The following is a 20,277-nucleotide window of genomic DNA, read 5'->3' on the forward strand; positions in this document are numbered from 1 at the left end:
ACAGACTGTGGCTAAGGTCAAGCCTTCTTATTTTAACAAGCTTCATATTTTCTTCAGTCACAAATGTATTATAAATTTAAAAACTCCCACCCAGAGGCCAAGGGGGAGGGGGCGGGATAGAAGCAGGCCTTGCACTTCCCTCCAAGTAAAAGAAGATGGATGTAGTGTCAGGCTCAATTAGATCCAATTGTGCTGGCTTTTGCCAATGAGAACAATGCAGCTTTTGTGACCAGCTCCCAACAGAAAGCATGGAAGTTTAAATGAAAGCAGCAGTCTAGGCCAGCCTTCCTCAACCTGGCACCCTGTAAGTGTTGGACTTCAACTCCCATAATCCCTACCCAGCACCACCCCTGGTGTCCTTTTTAAGTTGAAGTACAACTTCCACATTTGGGAAGTACTGGATTGGAGGAAGATTTTGGAAAAGGCTGCCTCAGTTCTCTCCTAAGGCAACAGCAGAAGTCCAAGCAAACCGTATTCTGGACAAATGGTTCCTCCCTCCACCCACCGTCTTGTTTTAAAGCTGAAAAATGGTCTTATTCTTTTTCCAGTATTGAAACACAAGAAGTTATCATTAATTGAGGTATTAAGGAGATGTTGTCTATTGATGGTTGTATTGCAGCTGAAGAAGTGTTGGTTTTTTCCCCCCTACCTGTGACACAGAGAGTTGACTTACCTGGAGTGAGTTAGGGAAGATGCCAATTTTAGAGAACTGCTTCAGTGGAGCACCAAACAGAACAGCCGGTGACAGCCCTGGAAGTGCTTGAAATGCAAATGTGCAGGAACTCCAGGGCCTCCCCCTCCCCCAGAGGAAAAGCCGCTTAAAGACAGCCAGGCCTGGAGAGGAATGTTAAAAAAAGGGAAATAGCCACCCCTCCTCCCTTCCATAGGGACCCTCGCACAGCAAGATTCAGTCTGCATGACTGAACAAGCAAGCAAGCAAGCAAGGACAGCTCCTTTTTAAACTTTACCGAACAATGGATTTGCCTCTTTCCACCATTTCAGATTCTCTCCTCCCCCCCCCCCGGCCATCCCTACTTTATTAATAAGGGGGAGAGAAAAACATATTGCGAGGGGGAAAAAAGTTTGTATTTTGCATTATACTCTGGAAGTACTGCTTAACCTCCCTCCCAATTTTTTTTTTAAACCCTCAGTAGAGAAGTTTAGAAAAAGATCGCTATCAGAGGAAAAGTCAGAGATGAGTACAAAAGCACCTCCCCAATCCAATTTAGGCTATTTTAACATCCAAATTTGGTATTTATTTTTATTTGAAAGCCTGGATTACAAATATTTCAACCTTCCCCCAGTTTCTCCAAATTCACTCAACTTATTGTGCAACAAACTAAAAGGAAAAACTACATATTCTTAGCATCTGAAAAAGTTTGTTTCATTTTTATGCCAGGAGGCATTTGCCCAACAGTGCACTAAAAACCATTAGTTGGCAGGCTCAGGTACAAACTGTACAGGTAAGATAACCTAGAAGTTCTAAAGATCCTTCTAAACGGAACCATTTGCTGTACTGTGAACTTCTAATTTGGAAGTTACTTAACCTTTTATGCTCAAAGGACAAAGCATTCCAGTTTGATTCACTAGACCAAATTGCTCATTAACCAAGGAAGGACTGGACATCAACTCTCCTCACAACTTTAGGATATATCTGCCTTTTAAAAGATGAAGACACACATGCAACTTTTTTTAGAAACATACTTCATATTTCTTCTTTTATTATATAAATATCAGTTTAGCCTTTTACTGTAAGAATATAAAATGTTTTAAGAGGATCTTTAATTTTATACAAATTCACAAACAGTACATTTATTCCATGATGGGGGCTGTGTGTCTGGGCTTGTCCAAATTTCGTGACCTAGAACTGTGGAGGATTGGAAGAATCTACATAACTGGGCCTTCCTCCCCCATAAATTTTGCTTTCTTCAAAATTGTCTTGATCCTCCTTTAAAGACAAGCATCAAGAAGTGGCTTTATTTTAAAGACAGAATAAAAGTTGACTTGAAATTGACTTTTTCCCATTCATGTTGCAACGGCAAGTCAGTCTGTTCTGCTTGCTCCTCTTTGGGCACTTCCTTACAGGAACTTACCTATTTGATCTAAGTAATTTGAGAAGGGAAGGTAGGAATTTGCATATATTTAAAGAAACGAGTTCCTACTTTCACATTTCTTTAATCATTGCCCAATCACTAATTTGGACATCCCGGTGTTTGTGCTAGAAGAGTGAGAACACAAAAGAACTGGTGGGTCTCCAAAACTTCAGTCAAAAAGGAAGAGGCATTAAGATTATAGGTGACAGGCAGGGAGCAAAAATCCCCAGTCACTTTTCCTTCTCCTCTTCCTATTTCCCCCTCCAAATCATAAACCCCAGGGAAAATCTTTCCAGTCTAGGCACAACATATTTCAGTCTCAACTTTCTCATAAAAATTCCAACATTGGAGGAGAAAAAAACAAAACAAAACAAAAAACAAACAAAAAAAACCCAAACCAAACCCGAGGTAGCCAAATGTTATGTTGTGATAATATACTGAGCAAGGAAAAAAGTACTTAAAATCCACAAAATAGCCACTTCAGCTGTCTTCAAACTTATTCCATGTATGAAGAGGATAAGAGAACAAATAAAACAGCTAAGGTATAAAGGGCGAGAGAAGGTAGTAGAAGGCATTTTGTTGCATTTCTAATGTTAATTCCGTCACTCTGCCTCCAATCCTCCAAAAAATGAAATTGTGGCATATATATATATTTATTTATATTTTTAAATCCCCGCTCCCCAAAAGATGAAATAAGTAGGAGGGGAAAAAGCCACAGAAACATAAAAAGTAAAAAGATGATTCAACTTTGTAATGGTTCCAGCAGCAAAGGAAAGATGGTGATGATGTGGGTTGGATACAGCATAAAATGAGTTTGTGGAGAAAATGTGGTGGCCCTCTAACCAACAATGAGCAAAGCGAACACACATTCTAGTTAACACTCCAATTACAGTGGCATTTCAAAAAAGCGTCACTTCTCAGTAAAAGACTTGATGTTTCTAACAAACTGGGAAAAAGCAGAAATGTGGGGGCGGGGGGCAAAAAACCAAGGGTCCTAGGGTTTAGAAGAGGTAGAACAATAGGGCCAGGAAAGACTGTCCTTTTGAGACTGGAGGATTTCTGCCAGTCAGTATGAGCTAGAGAGACGAATGGCCTGACTTGGTGTTAAGGCAGTGTCCAAGTCAATTTGTTATCTACAGGTTGCCCACGTTACAAAAGGGATGGCTCACTACAAAAAGCATTGTGGGAGTTGATGGACGAGCGTAGGAGAAAGGGACTAGGACAGGAAGAGACTTTATTTGCCCAGTAAAGGGCAGGTCTTCATGAAAATAAACAAGGATAGGATTCTTCTTTTATCCCTAGTGCAGAAATAAGTGAAATCAGGTTTGAAGAAAGGGGCTGCATCCGTCCCCAGTGCATAAACGATTGAGAAGCTGCATTCCCAATAAAAGTGATACTGTATCCACCCACAGGGACGGCTGCTGTAGAGTGCAGTTGTCTCCCTCTGATTCAGAGGAAGGAAGGAAGGACTTATGAAAAAAATATGGTCCCCCCTTCTCCCACCTCCATTGCTAGGGCACAGAGGTAGGGCAGGCGGGCAAGTAGCAAAGATACTTTCCCTTCCCTCCCTCCCCCCCTTGGAGGACTACCCTCCCCCTCCACTTTTCTCTACCGCAGCAGTCAGTTGGTGAATCCCTCCAGAGGGATGGGGCGCTCCGGGTGTCCCCTCCTCTCACCTTACTTTTTCACTCTCAGTCATTTGCCAGAGTCCCAGATTGAGCACCTTGAGGCAGGGCAGCTGGGTGATGCGCTCCAGACCTTTTTTAGTGATGCGGGTACAGCCATAGAGGTCAATGCCCGTGAGCTGACTAAGGTGCTCAGCGATAAGCTCCAGGCCTTTGTCAGTGATGCGGACACACTGGCCAATGTTGAGGGTGCGCAGTCCGTGCATCTGGCGCACCATGCGGTTGATGCCCTCGTCGCTGATGTGGCAAGAGCAAAGGGAGAGAGAGCGCAACCCATCAAGGCCCTGTGCAATGTAGGCCAGGCTTTGGTCTCCGACTTTGTCACAGAAGGAGACGTCCAAGCCTGAAAGGCGCAAGCTGCCCATGGCCAGGTGCATGATTCCTGTGTCACTAATGTTGTCGCAGGAGCGTAGGTTCAGCGTGCGCAAGCTGCTCATGTGTGACAGGTGCAGCAGCCCTGCATCTGAGATCCCCCCACAAAAGCTGAGGTTGAGCTGGCGCAGGCGAGTGAGACCCCGGGCCAGATGCTTGAGGGAGAGGTCACTGAGCTTCTGGCAGTCCTGCAGGGTCAGCTGCTCCAGCCCCAGGCAGCCCTCTGCCGCGCTCCGGGTCATGCCCGCCAAGTGCCCAATGCCCACGTCGGAGAGGTGGCGGCAGGATCGCAGGTTGAGGCTCTTGAGGCGCTGCAGGCCCCAGGCGATGAGCAAGAGGCCGGTGTTGGTGATGTTGCTGCAGCCCCCCAGCTCCAGCACCTCCAGCCCCTTGAGGTACTGGGCGATGCGACCCAGGCTGCTGTCGGTGATCTGCTTACAGAGGCTGAGGTTCAGCGCGCGCAGGGAGCTGATCTCCGCCACGAAGGCATGGCCCAGCCCGTTGTCGGTGAGGTTGTAGCAGCCGCTCAGGTTGAGGCTCTCGATCTCCGCCATGCCCTGGATCACGTAGCTCAAGCTGCGCCGCAGCGATAGGATCTGCACCCGGCGGATGCCCCGCGCGGCCAGGCTGGGGAAGAGGGAGGGGTTGGCGCGGCGCAGGTGCAGCTTCGCCTCCACGCCCCGCCACACCGAGCGGTGATACGCGGCGTCCCGCCAGGCCGTGCACACCTGCGCCACCCGGCCCTTGTCGCGCACCTCCAGGTAGCCGAAGATCATGGCCAGCAGCTCGGGGAACAGGCACGAGACGTGCGTCTCCATCGCCCGGGCCCGGATCGCCTCCGCCGCGCGGCTCCTCGGGCCCGGCGTCCCCGCCGCCGCCGCGGGTGGCGCCTCTCCACCCAGCCTCGCCGCGCCGGCCCGCGCTCGCCCTCCGGCCCTCTCCTGGCCCGGCCCTCACATCGCCGCCGCCCGGGCGGGCTGGGCCGAAGAGACGTCCGCCGGGCCCCGGCCGCGCAGCCGCCGCCGCCGCCGCCGCCCTCCCGCCGCCTGCTTCAGCCGCGCCACGCCAGGCAGGCCGCGCAGCCGCCGCGATCCCGGCCTCGGGCGGCCCTGCGCCGCATCGTGCTCAGCCCGCGGCCGAGTCCGTCCTCGGAGCTCCGCTGCCGCCTCTTCCCTCCTTTGTCTCGCAGCCGGGGCGGACGAGAGGAGCGCGACCCGCTGCCGAGTTGCGGCTCCTGCCGCCGCCGCCGCTCTCGAGACCCGCCTCCCCCCTCCTCCGGTCGGCAGGTTCCGACTCGCTCGCTGCCTGCCGGGCCCCGGCGCCGCGGTCGAGCCGGGCGGGGGAGGGGAAGGAGGAGGCGGCGGCTGGGCCGGGCCTGGTCGGGCTGCGCCACACCTCCCCGCGCCGCCTGCGCAATGGTACGATCGCTCCGAGCCGTCGCCTCACAACAGCGCCCCCTCCCCCCGCTCCTCTCCCTTTCGGCTGCCCGGAAGGATTAAGGCGACGCCGCGCGGAGCCTGGAGGGGGCGGGCTCCCGCGCGGGACGCATGGCAGGAAGGCGCCGAGTGCCCTGTCCCCGCGGTTGGTCGGGGGTTGTCCCGCCCGCTCTCGAGACGCGTTTTAACCGTCCCCACACGCTGTGACGTGTCAGGTTAGGATGAGCATCGGCGTTGCTGAGGAGACTTCCAAGGAAGGAAGGAAGATGCCAAAAGCACCCCAGAATGGAGGGGGATCTGAGCCCCCGTTCGTCCCCCCTCGGCAAGAATCCTCAGTGGATTTGCCTGGAGGGGAGAAGTTATTTTTAGTCGGGCTAAAAAGGATCTGTCGACAATTGGTGGTGCTGGTGGTGGAAGGATGCGTCTTGATTAAATAAGTTGAAGGACGTTGGCCAGTTGCATTTTAGGTGAGGGTATTTGTAATAGAGTAAAACAGTGTTTTTCAAACGTGGCAACTTTAAGATGTGTGGACTTCAATTCCCAGAATGCTGGCTGGGGAATTCTGGGAGTTGAAGTCCACACATCTTAAAGTTGCCACGTTTGAAGAACACTGAAGTAAAAGGATGGCCGGTGTTCACTTGAAACAGACAAAACTCTGCAAAAGCAGCTGAATAGAAACAGTGGCGAGCATGGACTGGCCTTCCATTAAATGAACCAAAACGTGGGATATCAAAAATGGAGGTGGTACTGAAAATGGATAGGGACCAGCTTGAATAAAACACTCAGCCTTAATGTAAATAAATATAGGGTGGGTCCAAGCAAATGCAGTGTGCGTAGCTGTTGGGCACAGGGTCATCTTGAAAATTGAGTGGCTTTGGGGACTGTAGCTTTCCCCAAACTAGTATCATGCAGATGTGCTGCCTCTGGCCACACCAACTGGCCCCAGGGAGAATTGGAGTCCAACACATTTACAGGGCACTCTGTTGGCAAGGGCTGCTCTGATTATTGATTTTCTACACTCTAATACAGTGTTTCTGGGGGATTGGCTGGGGAATTCTGGGATTTGAAATCCAGACATCTTGAAGTTGCCAAGGTTGAGAAACACTGCCCTAGAACCAACTCATCTGGATGTTGTAGTCAGCCCGAGAAGGGTTAGGAACACATGAATGGGTCAAATTCAAATTTATGGTCAAATCCATTTGTTTGGGGCGTGCTGGTGAATGAGGATGTTATCGCCCTGGACCCTGTGCATGAGTGTTTCACTGGCTGCTCCCCACTTTCCAACTACTTTGCAAATAGTTACACCCCTTGGCAGCTGAAACTGGATGAAGGTCTGTTTTGAAAATCGTTTCAGAAACATGTTTCCGTTTCCAGTAAGTGATACTGAAAGCAAAGTGTTAATAATGTTAGCTATTCCATACCATTTCAAGAAAAGGGGGGGGCATGGGAATTTGCATTGTTTTTCCTGCTACTTCCTGATAAAGTATTAGAAAATACAGGAGAAACTGGTAACAAAATATGATCATATCTTTTTATCTTCTCAAAGGAACAGTCCTGTTCAAGAGTCCAGCCAGATAGCATGCCATTTCCATCTCCAGAATATCCATTCCATTGTTCTGATCCACAAACTGTTCACATCACTTGTTTCCCATGGTTAACTGAACCATTCTGTATTAAACACCATTGCCTGACATCACACAACATAAACCATACTATCTGGAGTCACACAACCTCAAATAAACCAGCCACATACAGACTGCGGTGCCATTATATTTTGCAGCTATGGAGTACTGTACACACAAACCTCATTAAACTATGGGGTAGTGTTTCTTTTAACACCATTTTTTCCTAAACCATAGTTTACTGAATAAGCACTAAGCTGTAAACAGTTATACATGAACTACATTGGTTTTGTTCATGCAACAAACTTAAACCAAAACAATTCGTATTACGGTTCAGCATGGTGTATGAATCCAAACACCAAGAACAACTTCAGAAGTTCAAGTACTTTAGCATAGTTTCACTAGCTGAATAGTTTCAAAACAACTTGCACAGCAGAACTTCCTGCTGGATTGAGATCAGAGTTTGGCATGCATTATGCTTTTTCTACTTGGTGACTTGTCTTCAGAAATAATACATATACCCACTTACTTCCCTTTTTCTTTTCTTTTTTTAATTTTAAGGTATTTTAACTCTTGTTAAACATGTTTCAGTGATCCTCTATGCTTTTTGTCAACACACACACACACACACACACACACACACACAAATATAAAGTAACTACAATACTTTATAAAACTATGTAATGGATAAGTAATTAGCTTAACATGGAAACTAGCATCATGTAACTAATACTTTGATGTGAGCTTTCTTTCTTTATATTTAACTTTGGATAGAAAGATAAAGAACTTTATGCTTGAAATATTGATGTCCTAAATGGTAATTATTGACAGAATTTTTACTTTTCTTTTTCTATTTTCAATACCTTAAGCTTTTTAAACTAGAATATTAATAACTTTTAATCATTTTATATAAATTTCATTGTATTGAAACAATATGATGTATCAAGACTTATAACAATATAATAAAAGGGAAAATAATGCACATGCATAATCCTTGAGTCTCATGGTATCAATATCTGCATACATGATATATATTTATGTATGACTTGCCAGTGTTCCCATGAATTGTTTAACCTGGTTACTGAATTAACTCATTTCTGGGCGTGCACTGTATATTAATTCATAAACTAATCAAATAGGCTGGGTACATTAAGTAATTTAAGGCACAAAAAACTAGCCAAGATTGACACTAACCAAACTCAGTATGTTGTACTAGTGCGTGTACTATATTTTTAACTGACATGACTAAGAATTTTGTGTGAATATCATCTGTATGTACAGACCAACCTTTCTTTTTGCATTGTAAGAAACTCATGAGAGAAATTATCCCCAATTCCCCCAGTTTGTCCAAAACTGGAGAATAATGTAGGCAGTGATTAGGTTTTACAAGCTGAAATCATATATTGCACTAAGCCATGTTGTTCTTTGTTTGGGTTTGACTTATGGCTTGTGTTGATTCAGCCATTATAGCTTGTAAACTATGGTTTATGTCTCAGTATAATAAGCAGTATAAATAAATCATACATCTTTTTGGAATCACACTTAATGTGGTGTTTTAAATATTAGCTTATGAATGAAAAAGCCCTGTGAAAATTGATTAGTGAAGTTATTGTTTGATCTTTGAAGAAGAGGCCTCAGGAAATAGAAGAAATCCACACAAAATTTTTGCACAATTGGCTTCAGTGAATCTTTCCACTCATTTCCTTGTAATCTTGGGAAGGAATTCAATATTCAACCTCCTTGAATGGTTTAATCCTAAATGCATTAGCAGTCCTTTCTAATACTTTCACTTTAGCAAATCTTTCTGTATGCAAGATCAATATTCCCATTGCCTATATCTGTAGCCAGAGGGGTTGGGCTACCATTATAACTTATAACATTGATTTTCATTGGGGTTAAACTACTGCACTAATAGTGGTTTGTTTGTTTTGAATGAAAGGGATCTTTGTAAACTAAGCCAATTGCATGTTAGTGGTTTTGATATGAAATCAGTAGGATTAAACTGATTTAAACGCTAGCAGACTGTTATAAAGCTGGATTGCCTTGGGCTGCGATTTTACCACTTGGGTTTGGAGTAGCGCTGTTGATGTTAGGAGGGTAGACAATTTGTGTAAAGGGTTTACAGAATGAGGATTTATAGAATAAATGCTTTAGAGAGATCTGATCAATTTGATTGTACACAATCTAGAACAAAATGCTACAGTTTAGTACAAAACGCCACAGTTTAATACAAAAAAGGTAGTGATGGGCTAGCTTTATGCTAGGATTGACGTTGCATTAACATTACTCATAACTGGCAAAAGATCAAGGAAATTAGGCAAGTGAGGCTGAACAAGGGCCAGCCAAAAACCTTTATAGCATGCGCTACTTCCTTACAAATGATGTGTATGCATTTCCTGCTATACTCTGGATTTTTCATGTCCAACTGATAAGCTTGCTTGCTGAAAATAATTGGACTGATATTAAGAATCTTTAAAGTGCCTTAAAATAGCCTTTATTTGTTTTTTTTAAAAAAACGCTCTTGTGGGTATCTTTTCAACATGAAGAGAGCTTATAAGGATATTTTCTCCATAGATCTCCAAAATGCTTAACCTAGCGAAAACTTAGTTGGAGGAAGGGTCTTTCAAGAGACAACCATCTGCCAAGTGATTACTTGGTGCAAATGTAAGCTACTTGGCAAGCTACTTAGCAGCATTATGAGGCCAGGGGACAGGATTTTACCACATTTCCTGGGCTTAGGTTGATCCATGAGTTGTAGACATAACTTTTTGTAATACGAAGGAACTGTTTATGAAAGTTGACCACTGTGTGAATGGCTGTTTTATACAACATGCTTAGCCATGATGTGGCTTATTTGGTTTAGACTTCATGTGTTTTTTTAATGCAGCCATTCTGGTTTGTAAAGCATGGTTTATTGCTTAGCATGTTATGTGAACCCAGTCAATTTCACTTCCCCAAATCAGTAACATTAGCTCCAAGTAAAGGAATTTTGTTTTCTAGGAGCCAAGGGCACTGAGCACATATTGCTTGACCAGCAGACAGATTATATTGTATGTTCTTTGTGGGTTCATGTATTTTTTTCTACCAGTATTTATTTCTTTGATGAAAGCATACAGAATTTTAAAAATGTGAGTTTTGAGCAAAATGTATGCATTTGTGCTTTGTAAGCTGATGTATGTCTTAATGCATTATGTAGATTTCACAAATTATAGTTCCTGAATAAAGCATGTTTAAGAAAGCCAGGAACTAGCACAATGTATGAATTCACCTGCACACTTAAGTCTTTGCTCTTTGAATGTTTTCCTGCTCAAAATGCCTTTTGGGTTGCGGAGTTTTTATCAGAAAATAGCCTTGTAGAAAAAAGCTTAGAAATCACCCCCATTTGCCCCTTCTTCATTAAAATTCGGTGTCCATAAAGACAGCTATTAATTAACAAATACACAAATAAGATGGGGAAAAAGATACATTAATTTATTTATAACAACTTTTATGACTCAGAAATCAAATTCTAGTATATAGATTAATATATTTTTGTCTTCTGCTTACCATATGTTTGATAAGAATAAGAAAAAATTATCTGCAATAGAATTTTGTTTTATCCAAATAGCAGCTGTTTGCAATTTTTCTGAGCTTCCAGAAAGTCATTAAGACAGATGGGGCAATCAAAACATACATTATCAGTGCAATTTATCAGGGAGATGTTCATTTTGACTGCCTTGTTCACCATGACCTTTGCAAATGCCCCCATCTCTTTAGTTCTGACATGATAGGATTTGATAGGCTCACATAGACACCACTATGTTTTAGCTTGCTCTCTGAGGTCTTGGACATCAAACACCCTTGTAGAGATCCATATGTTCCTCTTGGTATCAGCCAATCATTGATTGGGTTCACAAAGCAGCATAAGTCACAAAATCATAGAAAGGGCTATTAAGTCCAGACTGCAAAAAGTAAAGCATCTTTGAGCTATGGCTGGCTAAGCTCTGTGTGAAGGCTTCCAGTACAGAAGCACCCATCTCCTCTGTGGGTAAGTGGTCCCACTATCAAATTGCTGTTACTGTTTTTTCTGACATTTAGTCAGAATCTGCTGTCCTTTGGTTATATCCACTATTCCATGGCCTGGCCTTGTTCCATGTGACATTTTTTCAGGCACTTGAAGAGTGCTGTCATACCCTATCTCAGTCTTCTCTTCTCAAGTCTAAATAGAACTTGTTGTCTAGTCACTTGATCATCCTTGCTGACATTCTCTGAACCAGTTCCAATTTTTTTGAATCTTTCTCAAAGGGTGGTGGCCAGAACTGGAAACAGTTCTCAAGCTGGAGTGTAACCAAAGCAGCATAAAGTGCAATTATTATTTCCCAGGATTTGGAAACAATAGTTCTGTTGATGCAACCTAAAATTGCATTTGCCTTTTTTACACTCAGATCACACTACTAATTCATACTCCATTTGAAGACAATTACTATTCCAAGATTTTTTTTCACAAATACCATTATCAAGCCAGGCATCCCCATTTGGTATCCATGCATTTGATTTTGTTGTTTTCAGTTTACTTTTCTTCAAGGCAGTTTTGAAATTTATTTTTATCTTTTGGATTATTAACTCTTGTTATCTCTAAATTTGATATGCATTCCCTCCAATACGTTATTAAAATCAATAAAATATTAATATAAAAGACCCAGGATTGAACCTCATGGCACCCATTCACTAACACTATCCAACATGATGAGAAACTACTGAGGATCATTCTTTGATTACTGTTTTCAAGCCAGGCCATCCAGCTACCCTTAACTAGCTTGCTAATGAGAATAACTCTTTCCAGAGTAATTTTGACAAACCCACACTGACCCAGTAATTACCAAATTGTTTTAAAGGTGATAAAAATGTATTCTTTTATGACTTGCTCTAAAATCTTCCCACTTATCGGTGTCAGAATGACTGGTCTGTGGTTCTCGAGATCTTCCTTTTTCCTTTTTTGAAAGATAGGGGCAATATTTTCCTTCCTCCATTTACCCAGCACATTACTAGAATTCTCAAATTTCAGCTGGACCATCAGTTAGTTCCTTCAGTAGCCTAGAGTGCAATACATATGACTCTGGAAATTAAAACTCATTCAGAATACATAATAACTCTTGAGCATGTTTCTCTCTACCTCAAGCTTCAGTCCATTTTCCTGGTGGAACACATACTTCCTTGTTGGAGAAGACTGAACCTTTTCTTTGTTACCTGTTAGTATTTTGCTGATATACTCATTCTTTTCTTTTTCTTTAACTTTGAGCATGTGGCAGAAGCCATTTTTGTTGATATTCTTCCTTTGTGACTTTTCTCTCTTGTCACCTTCAATACATCCTTTTTTATTTTTGGATTTTCACAAAGCTTTTTGAGCAGTCATGTTGCTTTCTTGGGCTGACTTCCATTTTTTATTTCTTTGGAACCGTTTGCAATTGTGCCTTTGTTGTTTCATGTTTTAGGAATTCCCAGCAATATTGGTCTTGTTTTCCCATTAACTTCTCCTGTGGAATTCTATTTACCATTGATGTACATTTGTTAAAATCTAGGTTTTTTTAAATCCAAGTTATGCACTGGACTACACTCAGATTTATTTTTACTTGATACCAAGAATTCCAGTCTTATAAGGTCACTTTCTGTGTCCCTTCTACTTCTACTTCCCAGGTAAGGCCCTATTGGTTAATATCAGGTCAAGAGAGGCTTATTATCTTGAGTCTTTCTCTGTCCTCCAAACAGAACATTTTCAGCAAGATAGCAAACAAATTTCTGGAAAAACCATGTTTGGCAGAGCTGGTCTTCCAATAGATGTTGGGGTAATTAAAGTCCCCATCACTATTCATGGCTGCTCTTTGGTTTTGAAAAGCAGTGTATAGGTCTTCCCTTTGTTTAGAAAGTGATAACCAATGTCAGCAATATGCAGCTGTTATTTATTTCTCCACTTACACTTAGATGTTCTCTGCAGTACTGCCAAATTCACTTACATTAATTTCTGAGCAGATATGGATATTTTTAACATCCTCCCTTTCCATTGCTTCATCACGTTAGGTTTATGTTATATCAGTTAAAATCACATTTGCCTTCCTGCACTAAGAGTTCAAGCTCATCTTATTTCCCATACTTTGAGCATTACTATATAGACAATGAAGGCCATGAATTTTATGAATCAATGTTCTTCCTGCTTGTTTATTAAATACCGTAGTTTAATAAGTCCCATTACACTAATATTCCTATTTCCTTTTACAGTGCCAAGACTTTAACTGAGGTTTTTATAATTTTGGCTCCAAATTCCACAGGATTCTGTTTAAAGCTGTCCTGGTGAAGTTCATCATTCTTCAGCCAAACATTTTTTGTTAAACATTATAAAGTGCAACCCACACTATGCCAGCTGTCCATCATCCAGATAATGCAGACCATCTTCCAAGTAATCTAATCCCTCTTGTGGACACCATATATGTAGCCATTCACCTGCAGTATTCTTCATCTTTCCAGTCCTCTTCCATGGACTCAAAAGACAGATGAGAACAACAGCTGAACCCTCAGGTTCCTTTCTAGATTTTTCAATGTCCACAGTGCATAGAAGTGCTCTTGCAGTATCATTTGTCCCCCTTTTGATTAGCAGGAAGGAATAATTGATAAGTCTAGGAAGTTGTTTTTTCACATCCCTGATCTGTGCCCTCAGCAAACAATACCCTTCACTGGCTGATAGACCTCTTCAGTGCACATTTCTTCAGAGTAATTTTGATAGTGAGTTACCAACTACCATGACTCTTTTTCTTGTCTTTTGACTTTCAGGGATCCACCATCTTGTCTCCTATTCGACAGTGTCTCTTCTTTCCCAGAAAACTCATAGCTTATTGATTTTGCAAGATTCTCAAAGCTGTTTCTAAGTTCAAGAGGTACAGAATATATTCTGTGTTTCTTACTTTTGGCTGTCAGTGTTGTTCACTGAGCTTGCTCCTTTGTTTCCTTTTCCTCATAATGAGCTCCTCTGTCAGTTTCTGCAGTAGCACTTGCTTTGTTTTATCTGATAAATTTTTAATGTATCTTACAAGCTGAAGCATGGCTGCTTGCTGCTCCACCCCTCTTTTTCTCTGAGCATCACTGCAGATTTCTGTGTTCATTTTATTTGCCACTTCCCCCCCTGAACTTAGCTACCAAATTCCTGTTAACTCTTCTTATGTCCATCCTTGGTTTGCTCGCTCCCTTGGTTTGCTCGCTCCCTGGCAACTCAGTGTGGTTGGCTTCATTTTGGCTTATCAAGTTGTATGAAATAAAACTTTGTGATTTAGGAATAATAATTTATGGCTTGGTGTATTGTGTGATCCTAGGAGTATTTAACAAACCATAGTTGAAACCTGGCCTACCACAATGCATGAATTCAGCTTATATGAGTTGATATCTTCCCTTTCTCTCCTTGTATGTCATGCACATTACTGTACGAAACACAGTGTGGGACTATGTTTTTGAAAAGTTGTCTGTGTTATTGATGGCTTTCAGTTTGTTATTTCTGTGATGAATATAATTTAAGCTTTTGCTGCATGTTACCCTAATTATATTTCTAGTCACCAAATACCGTACTTGTAGATTTCTTTCAAAGGCTGGTTTTGTTCTAATATTAGCTCTTTGAGTTGGCTGGGTTCTAAAACACCTAACAAACTATATTAGCTAAGCCAGAATCAAACAAACCAAAAAATGTTTCAGGCAGACGGGCAACTTCAGTGGCTCCAGGGCTGTATATAAACTCCAAATCCCTTTTCTATAGCCTTTGGACCCCTCTTTGATCATGATTACTAAAGACTGACAACAGTTTCCTGCAATGAAAACTGTAGCTTAAACCCTAAAATAAGGATATCACAAAATTTAAAAAGTCAAAACTTTATTCCAAATTGGTCCCACTTGACCACTTGAAGATGTGACCATTTTATTCCAAATTGGTCCCACTTGGCCACTTGAAGATGTGTGGACTTCAGCTCCCAGAACCTTTGGGTGTGGTGGGATTAATCACTGTGGCTTATAGACATGATGTATGGATTACCACACTGCATGAACACAACTCTTTTAAGATCCCACCTTGTCTGAACAGAGTCGTACTAGAAACATCTTCACTGAAATTACATGAAAATATGTGAATATTCAAATCTTGTAATTTGGGGAATTTTTCCAACCCTAGCCCATGAGAGGCACAGTCCTTTTTAATATTGAATCCTGCATACAAACATTTTATTCTTGGCCCCCTTTTAGAGCATGACTTCATTTAATAATAATATTTATGGCATATAAGTCTGGGTTGCAACAGCCATGTGCAGTCTGAAGATCTTAGATGTCAAATTGCATTTATCACAAATACACTGTTTTCACCTTTCAAGAGCCAAGCTTCCAAATATGACCACACACATTCCAGTCTAACTACTTTGAATGCTTTCCAAAAGATAAAGTTATTTTAAAAAGTTTATAATTTACATCTTAACCCCAATCCAAACTATGCTAATCTTCAAAGGGAGCTGGACTTTATTTATTAGCAGTTACTTGAGGGGATAGATTATTTGACGTGTAATTCAAATTGACTAAACAGTGCTTTCACTCATACTCTACATTATACTATTTGTGTGGCCATAATGAGGTAACAAGATATATATTTCATTTCAGTTCATCATTAGAAATCAACTATTGGTATTAGTGGGACCACTCTTGAACAGATTACTTAAAAATACAGCTTTTATATCTACTTACTCTCTATAGCAATGTTTCTCAACCTTGGCCACTTGAAGATGTGTGGACTTCAACTCCCATACTGGCTGGGGAATTCTGGGAGTTGAAGTCCACACATCTTCAAGTGGCCAAGGTTGAGAAATACTGCTCTACAGTACTCTTGAGGTACTCTCTGTGGCCCTACCCAAGGAAGAAAAATTACAATAAGGAGAAAGAAGAGGATGCCCCATTTTGTCTTGGAGAGGAAGTAGAAATATCCACATTATCAAACACCAATCAGTTGTAGTCATCCTTTCTCAGCTGGAGTTGATTTATTCACTTTAATTTGTTATTCACCTTGGCTTTTGTCAATGTAGTTTAAATCAGTGTTTTTCAAACTTGGCAACTTTTAAGATGTGTGGACTTCAACTCCCAGAATTTCCTTGCCCCCATGCTGGCTGGGGAATTCTGGGAGTTGAAAGCCACACATCTTAGAGTGACCAAGTTTGAAAAACCCTGGTTTAAATTGTTCCATGGCAACTCACTGTATCTGCATACTTTTATAGCCCAGCACCACCACCCCGCCACAAGAGCAACCCAGGAACACTTGGTCTGCTTTTTCCTGATACAAGCACCCTGGTATCTTCCTATTCAATGAACCTATACATAAGAGTTGTGAGAAAGCTGAGAAAGAAATGGGAGGAACTCTAAATATAAGCAGTCACCAATGGGAGAGGATTTCATTAGTTGCTTATCTCATAAACAGCAGCTCAGTCCGGGCTGCAAAACATCTAAGGAGAAGAGATTCCCCCTTAATGAACTCATTAATAATAGAGGGCTGGAGGTTCTAATAATAGTGTCCAGGTGATGTGCCTTAATGTGAATTTTTGCATTAAAATTCCTTCTTGAAGTCTGTGATTCTTGCTTCCTTGACTGGGTTCTACAGGATAGAGCTTGACAAGAGTGCTGGTTGCACACACGCTGGCTTTGTTCAGGCATCATAGTAAATCACAGTTTATGGGAAAGATACTGCTTGAGTTTCTGAATTAAGTATCCCTTCACCTGTTTACTTCTCTAATGCAGTTGCAAGAAGTAGCATTCATTTCCTGGTTTAAACTACTGTAATCAGTGGGTCACTGCTGTGCTAAATCATGATTTAGTGCATGATGCAAAAGCTGCAGTTAACATAAGCGGAGCCCATCTCCTCCCACACAACTGGGAGGAGATTTTCTGTTAAATTTATAGACTAAAACTTAACACGAAGGATCCCTTAGTTTGTTAAACTATTCATAATGGCCTCATTCACTTATTCCCCTAAGTGAAAATCAAATGAATCCATTATGCCTTGGCCCAATGTGTGAAAGTAGTCATTGTGGTTTAAAGCAGTATTTGGTTGGTTAAACCAGCAAAACATCTCAAGCTTGAAATCTTTTAAAACTGACCAGAGATTATTTTAAATCAAAGTCCCCGATTCAAACATAATGACAAATCAGTTCTTATGTAAAGTAAAACAAAATTTGGCAGGAGTCTTTATGATTATGTGGGAGGGGGAAAATAAAGATGAAAATAGGCAAGATTGATGCTTTTCTTATGCACATTCCAGCTTCTATATGTAGTGTTAAATACTGGCTTAATAATGTTTGACCAAACTCTGATTACTTTAAACTGTAGTTTACTAAATTTATTAATGATCAGTTAAGGTTTCTGCACTTTACCATTGCTTCTGCACTTTACCATTGCTTCTGGTTCAGCTGTATTGACAAATTGTGGTTAAGTTAAGCCAGGAAACAGGTACCTGTGATTTCCTTGCAACTGTACTAGAAAAGGGAGAGAGTTTGTTAAGGACCAATGTTTGAGCAGATTCAGTCCTGAATTTATGGAACAGCCTCCCCCCGAAGTTCAGATGGTCCCAACCCCATTAGTCTTTTGGGACAGGATGTCAGTGAAACCTGGTTTGTGTATTTTGTTCTATGTTGGTTGGCTGAAGGGTTGATTATTTTTACATGGAATCTTGATTGTCCTTTTTACTGTTTTTATATCTATATTTTTTTAATGCTTGTTAGCCGCCAAGAGTTATTTCACTAAGATGGGCAACCATATACCTTTGCCAAATAAATAAATAAATGGCTTATGATCACATTGGGCAATTGATAGATGATCCCAATCATTCAGGCTTGTAGACTGACTAATGGTTTAGTGTTTTGTGTGAATCAAGCCACTGTGTCTTTCTCATGGTTAAATAAGTTATGGCTTGGTGTGGTGTGCGATCCATGTTTTTCTTTTTTTTTTTAATATATGATTTTTATTTAAACTTTAAAAAAAGAAGATACAAACTAATATAAAGTAAGGAAGAAAAAAGAAAAAGAAAGCAAAGAAAGCAAAAAGTGCAAGAAAAGAAAAATAATGAAGAAAAACAGAAAAGAAAGAAAAAACAAAGGAGTGGCTTCCAATATTATTCACAGCAGTTATAAGTATATTTTAACCTCTCTCTCTAAAGTTACATCATGATATTCTTCTTTCATAATCTATCCTGTCTAATCATCGAAGCTGTAAATCACAACTTCATTTTTTTCATTTTTATGCAAAAAAGTCCATAAGAGGTTTCCAGTCACCAATAAATGTAGAAATGTACTAAATTCTAATCAAAGAAGTTAATTTATCTATCTCAGCAAGATCTGTCAATTTCACCAACCATTCCTCCATAGTGCGTAGTGTCGAATCTTTCCATCTCTGTGGATAAGATGCGATCCGTGTCTTCCTGTTACAAAATACGATACAAAAGAAATGGCGACATACCCGTTATATTCAGCTTTCAAAACACATTTTGTTCATTTTATTAATCTCATATTATGCAATCTTAGGTAAAAAATATATTTTAAGGAATCCATTATTGCCTTTAATGCTGCTCCTTTTTCTTATTACTGTAAATTAAAAGTTAACCTTTTCACATGTAAGGGGTGTGTGTGTGTGTGTATGTGTGTGTACTTCAAATTATCTGTTGTCAATCTAGGCATTGGGTTAGATACCCTATTCTATGTACATGAACATATTAAAATCAGAACCAAACCTGGTTCTAGTAAAGGTGCCATATCTTTCTGAATAAAAATGCCTTAGTTTCTTTATAAAAATAGAATGTTTTTAAAAAATGGACATTGCATGTTTTTGCTTTTTCTGAGTACTAAGAGAGCTGCTTCTAACGTATTGTAGCATCCCTGGGAACAGATGGCGCATGTTTTTATATGCCATTCTCTCAGTGGGAGAGTCAAGTATGTGTGGTGTTGCGCAACCCATTTTTTTCCCTCAGAACCAAGTCCCACAATATTCTATGGATATTATGACTAACATGCCGAACTTCGGAGCCATTAAAATCAATGGGGCATAGGATTACTTATGCGAGAGTCATCCTCTTTCTCTTTCAAAAAATTTTGAGTGGTTGGATGTGGGGAGAAGGGGAAGTTACCAAAAGTTAATTTTCCAGCAATTGTTAATATATGTCAGGAAAGCTACAAGTTCTTGATTTCAGGCAATGATAGTGTACTTTCTCTGCCCTTCCTCTAAATAAGGGGTTGGCAACTTATGACTCACATGGCTGAACCTCTCTTTTTATGGACCCCAGAGTCCTTACTTCTTCAGTAAAGTTGGATGGCAAAGTGCCAAATTGGAGAGGCATGATTTCCTGCAGATACGAGTTTTCAGCTTTAATGAAAGACAAAACAGTCTCCTAAACACAAAAACAAAACCCTCCCCCCTCACCCTTACACTCTGGACCAGTTTATCCTGCCTGAACCATGCTGATTGTAATCCAAGTCAGATGATCCATATAGAATTGCATGAATTTGCTCAACTACAAGGTGGCAGCAAAGAGATAGCGAAAAACCCTTTAACTCTGCTGCCATCTAGTGGCTGCATCAGACTCTAATGTTAATGAAATTTGTCAACTCAGCCTTTGAACTAGTCCTTTATTACTGGAAAGAATGGACAATATGATTCTGTGTGGTCTACATTCAGTTTGTCCTAATAATTTGCACAAAAATATCAGGATAATTTTGTTGAATGTTGTTGATTCTTTTTCCCACCATGATGTTTACTGATTTTTTTTACACATAACTTATTACCATTTGGTCTTTTTTATACATAATCTCGTTTGCATTGTTTAAATTGTATTTTCAACTTTTTATTATTTTTGTGGTTTTTAAGAAAATCAAGGAAAATTATTAAATAATGCAGTACAGATCTGGTACCCTATATAGAGAAATGCTTATTTCTTTATCTCCCACCATTTGATTTGGGATCAGTTTACATAATCATCTATTCATATTGCAAAATTGTTTTGTTAGCTGGCTATATATTAAGTTGTAATTAAAGAACTTAG

The 20,277-nt window shown here is 41.0% G+C and overlaps 2 protein-coding genes across 3 annotated transcripts in view; one reads left to right on the top strand and one right to left on the bottom strand.

Annotated features, from left to right (window-relative positions):
• Positions 1 to 20,277, top strand: part of WNT5B (Wnt family member 5B) — a 102,992-nt gene that overhangs the window by 46,409 nt on the left and 36,306 nt on the right. Inside the window, exon 2 of one of the 2 annotated variants that reach the window (XM_088141242.1) lies at positions 14,010 to 14,113. The exons of the other annotated variant lie outside the window; for it this stretch is intronic. The gene's annotated coding sequence lies outside the window, so the exon portion shown is untranslated. The remainder of the gene's footprint in view (positions 1 to 14,009; positions 14,114 to 20,277) is intronic. 2 annotated transcript variants of the gene reach the window in all.
• FBXL14 (F-box and leucine rich repeat protein 14) lies at positions 1,252 to 5,174 on the bottom strand. The gene has a single exon (XM_007435025.3). It carries the CDS (start codon positions 4,966 to 4,968, stop codon positions 3,766 to 3,768), a length of 1,203 nt encoding a protein of 400 aa, XP_007435087.3. The 5' UTR covers positions 4,969 to 5,174; the 3' UTR covers positions 1,252 to 3,765.

The sequence above is a fragment of the Python bivittatus genome, unplaced genomic scaffold (genome assembly GCF_059951505.1).
Source record: "Python bivittatus isolate LINGU-HERP-01145 unplaced genomic scaffold, Pbiv_v1 ctg000330_np1212, whole genome shotgun sequence".
Classification (NCBI taxonomy): Eukaryota; Metazoa; Chordata; class Lepidosauria; order Squamata; family Pythonidae; genus Python; species Python bivittatus.

What these genes read in the sequence shown, in the direction of transcription:
- FBXL14 (XM_007435025.3), bottom strand. Translation starts at nt 4,968, where the DNA reads ATGGAGACGCACGTCTCGTGCCTGTTCCCCGAGCTGCTGGCCATGATC.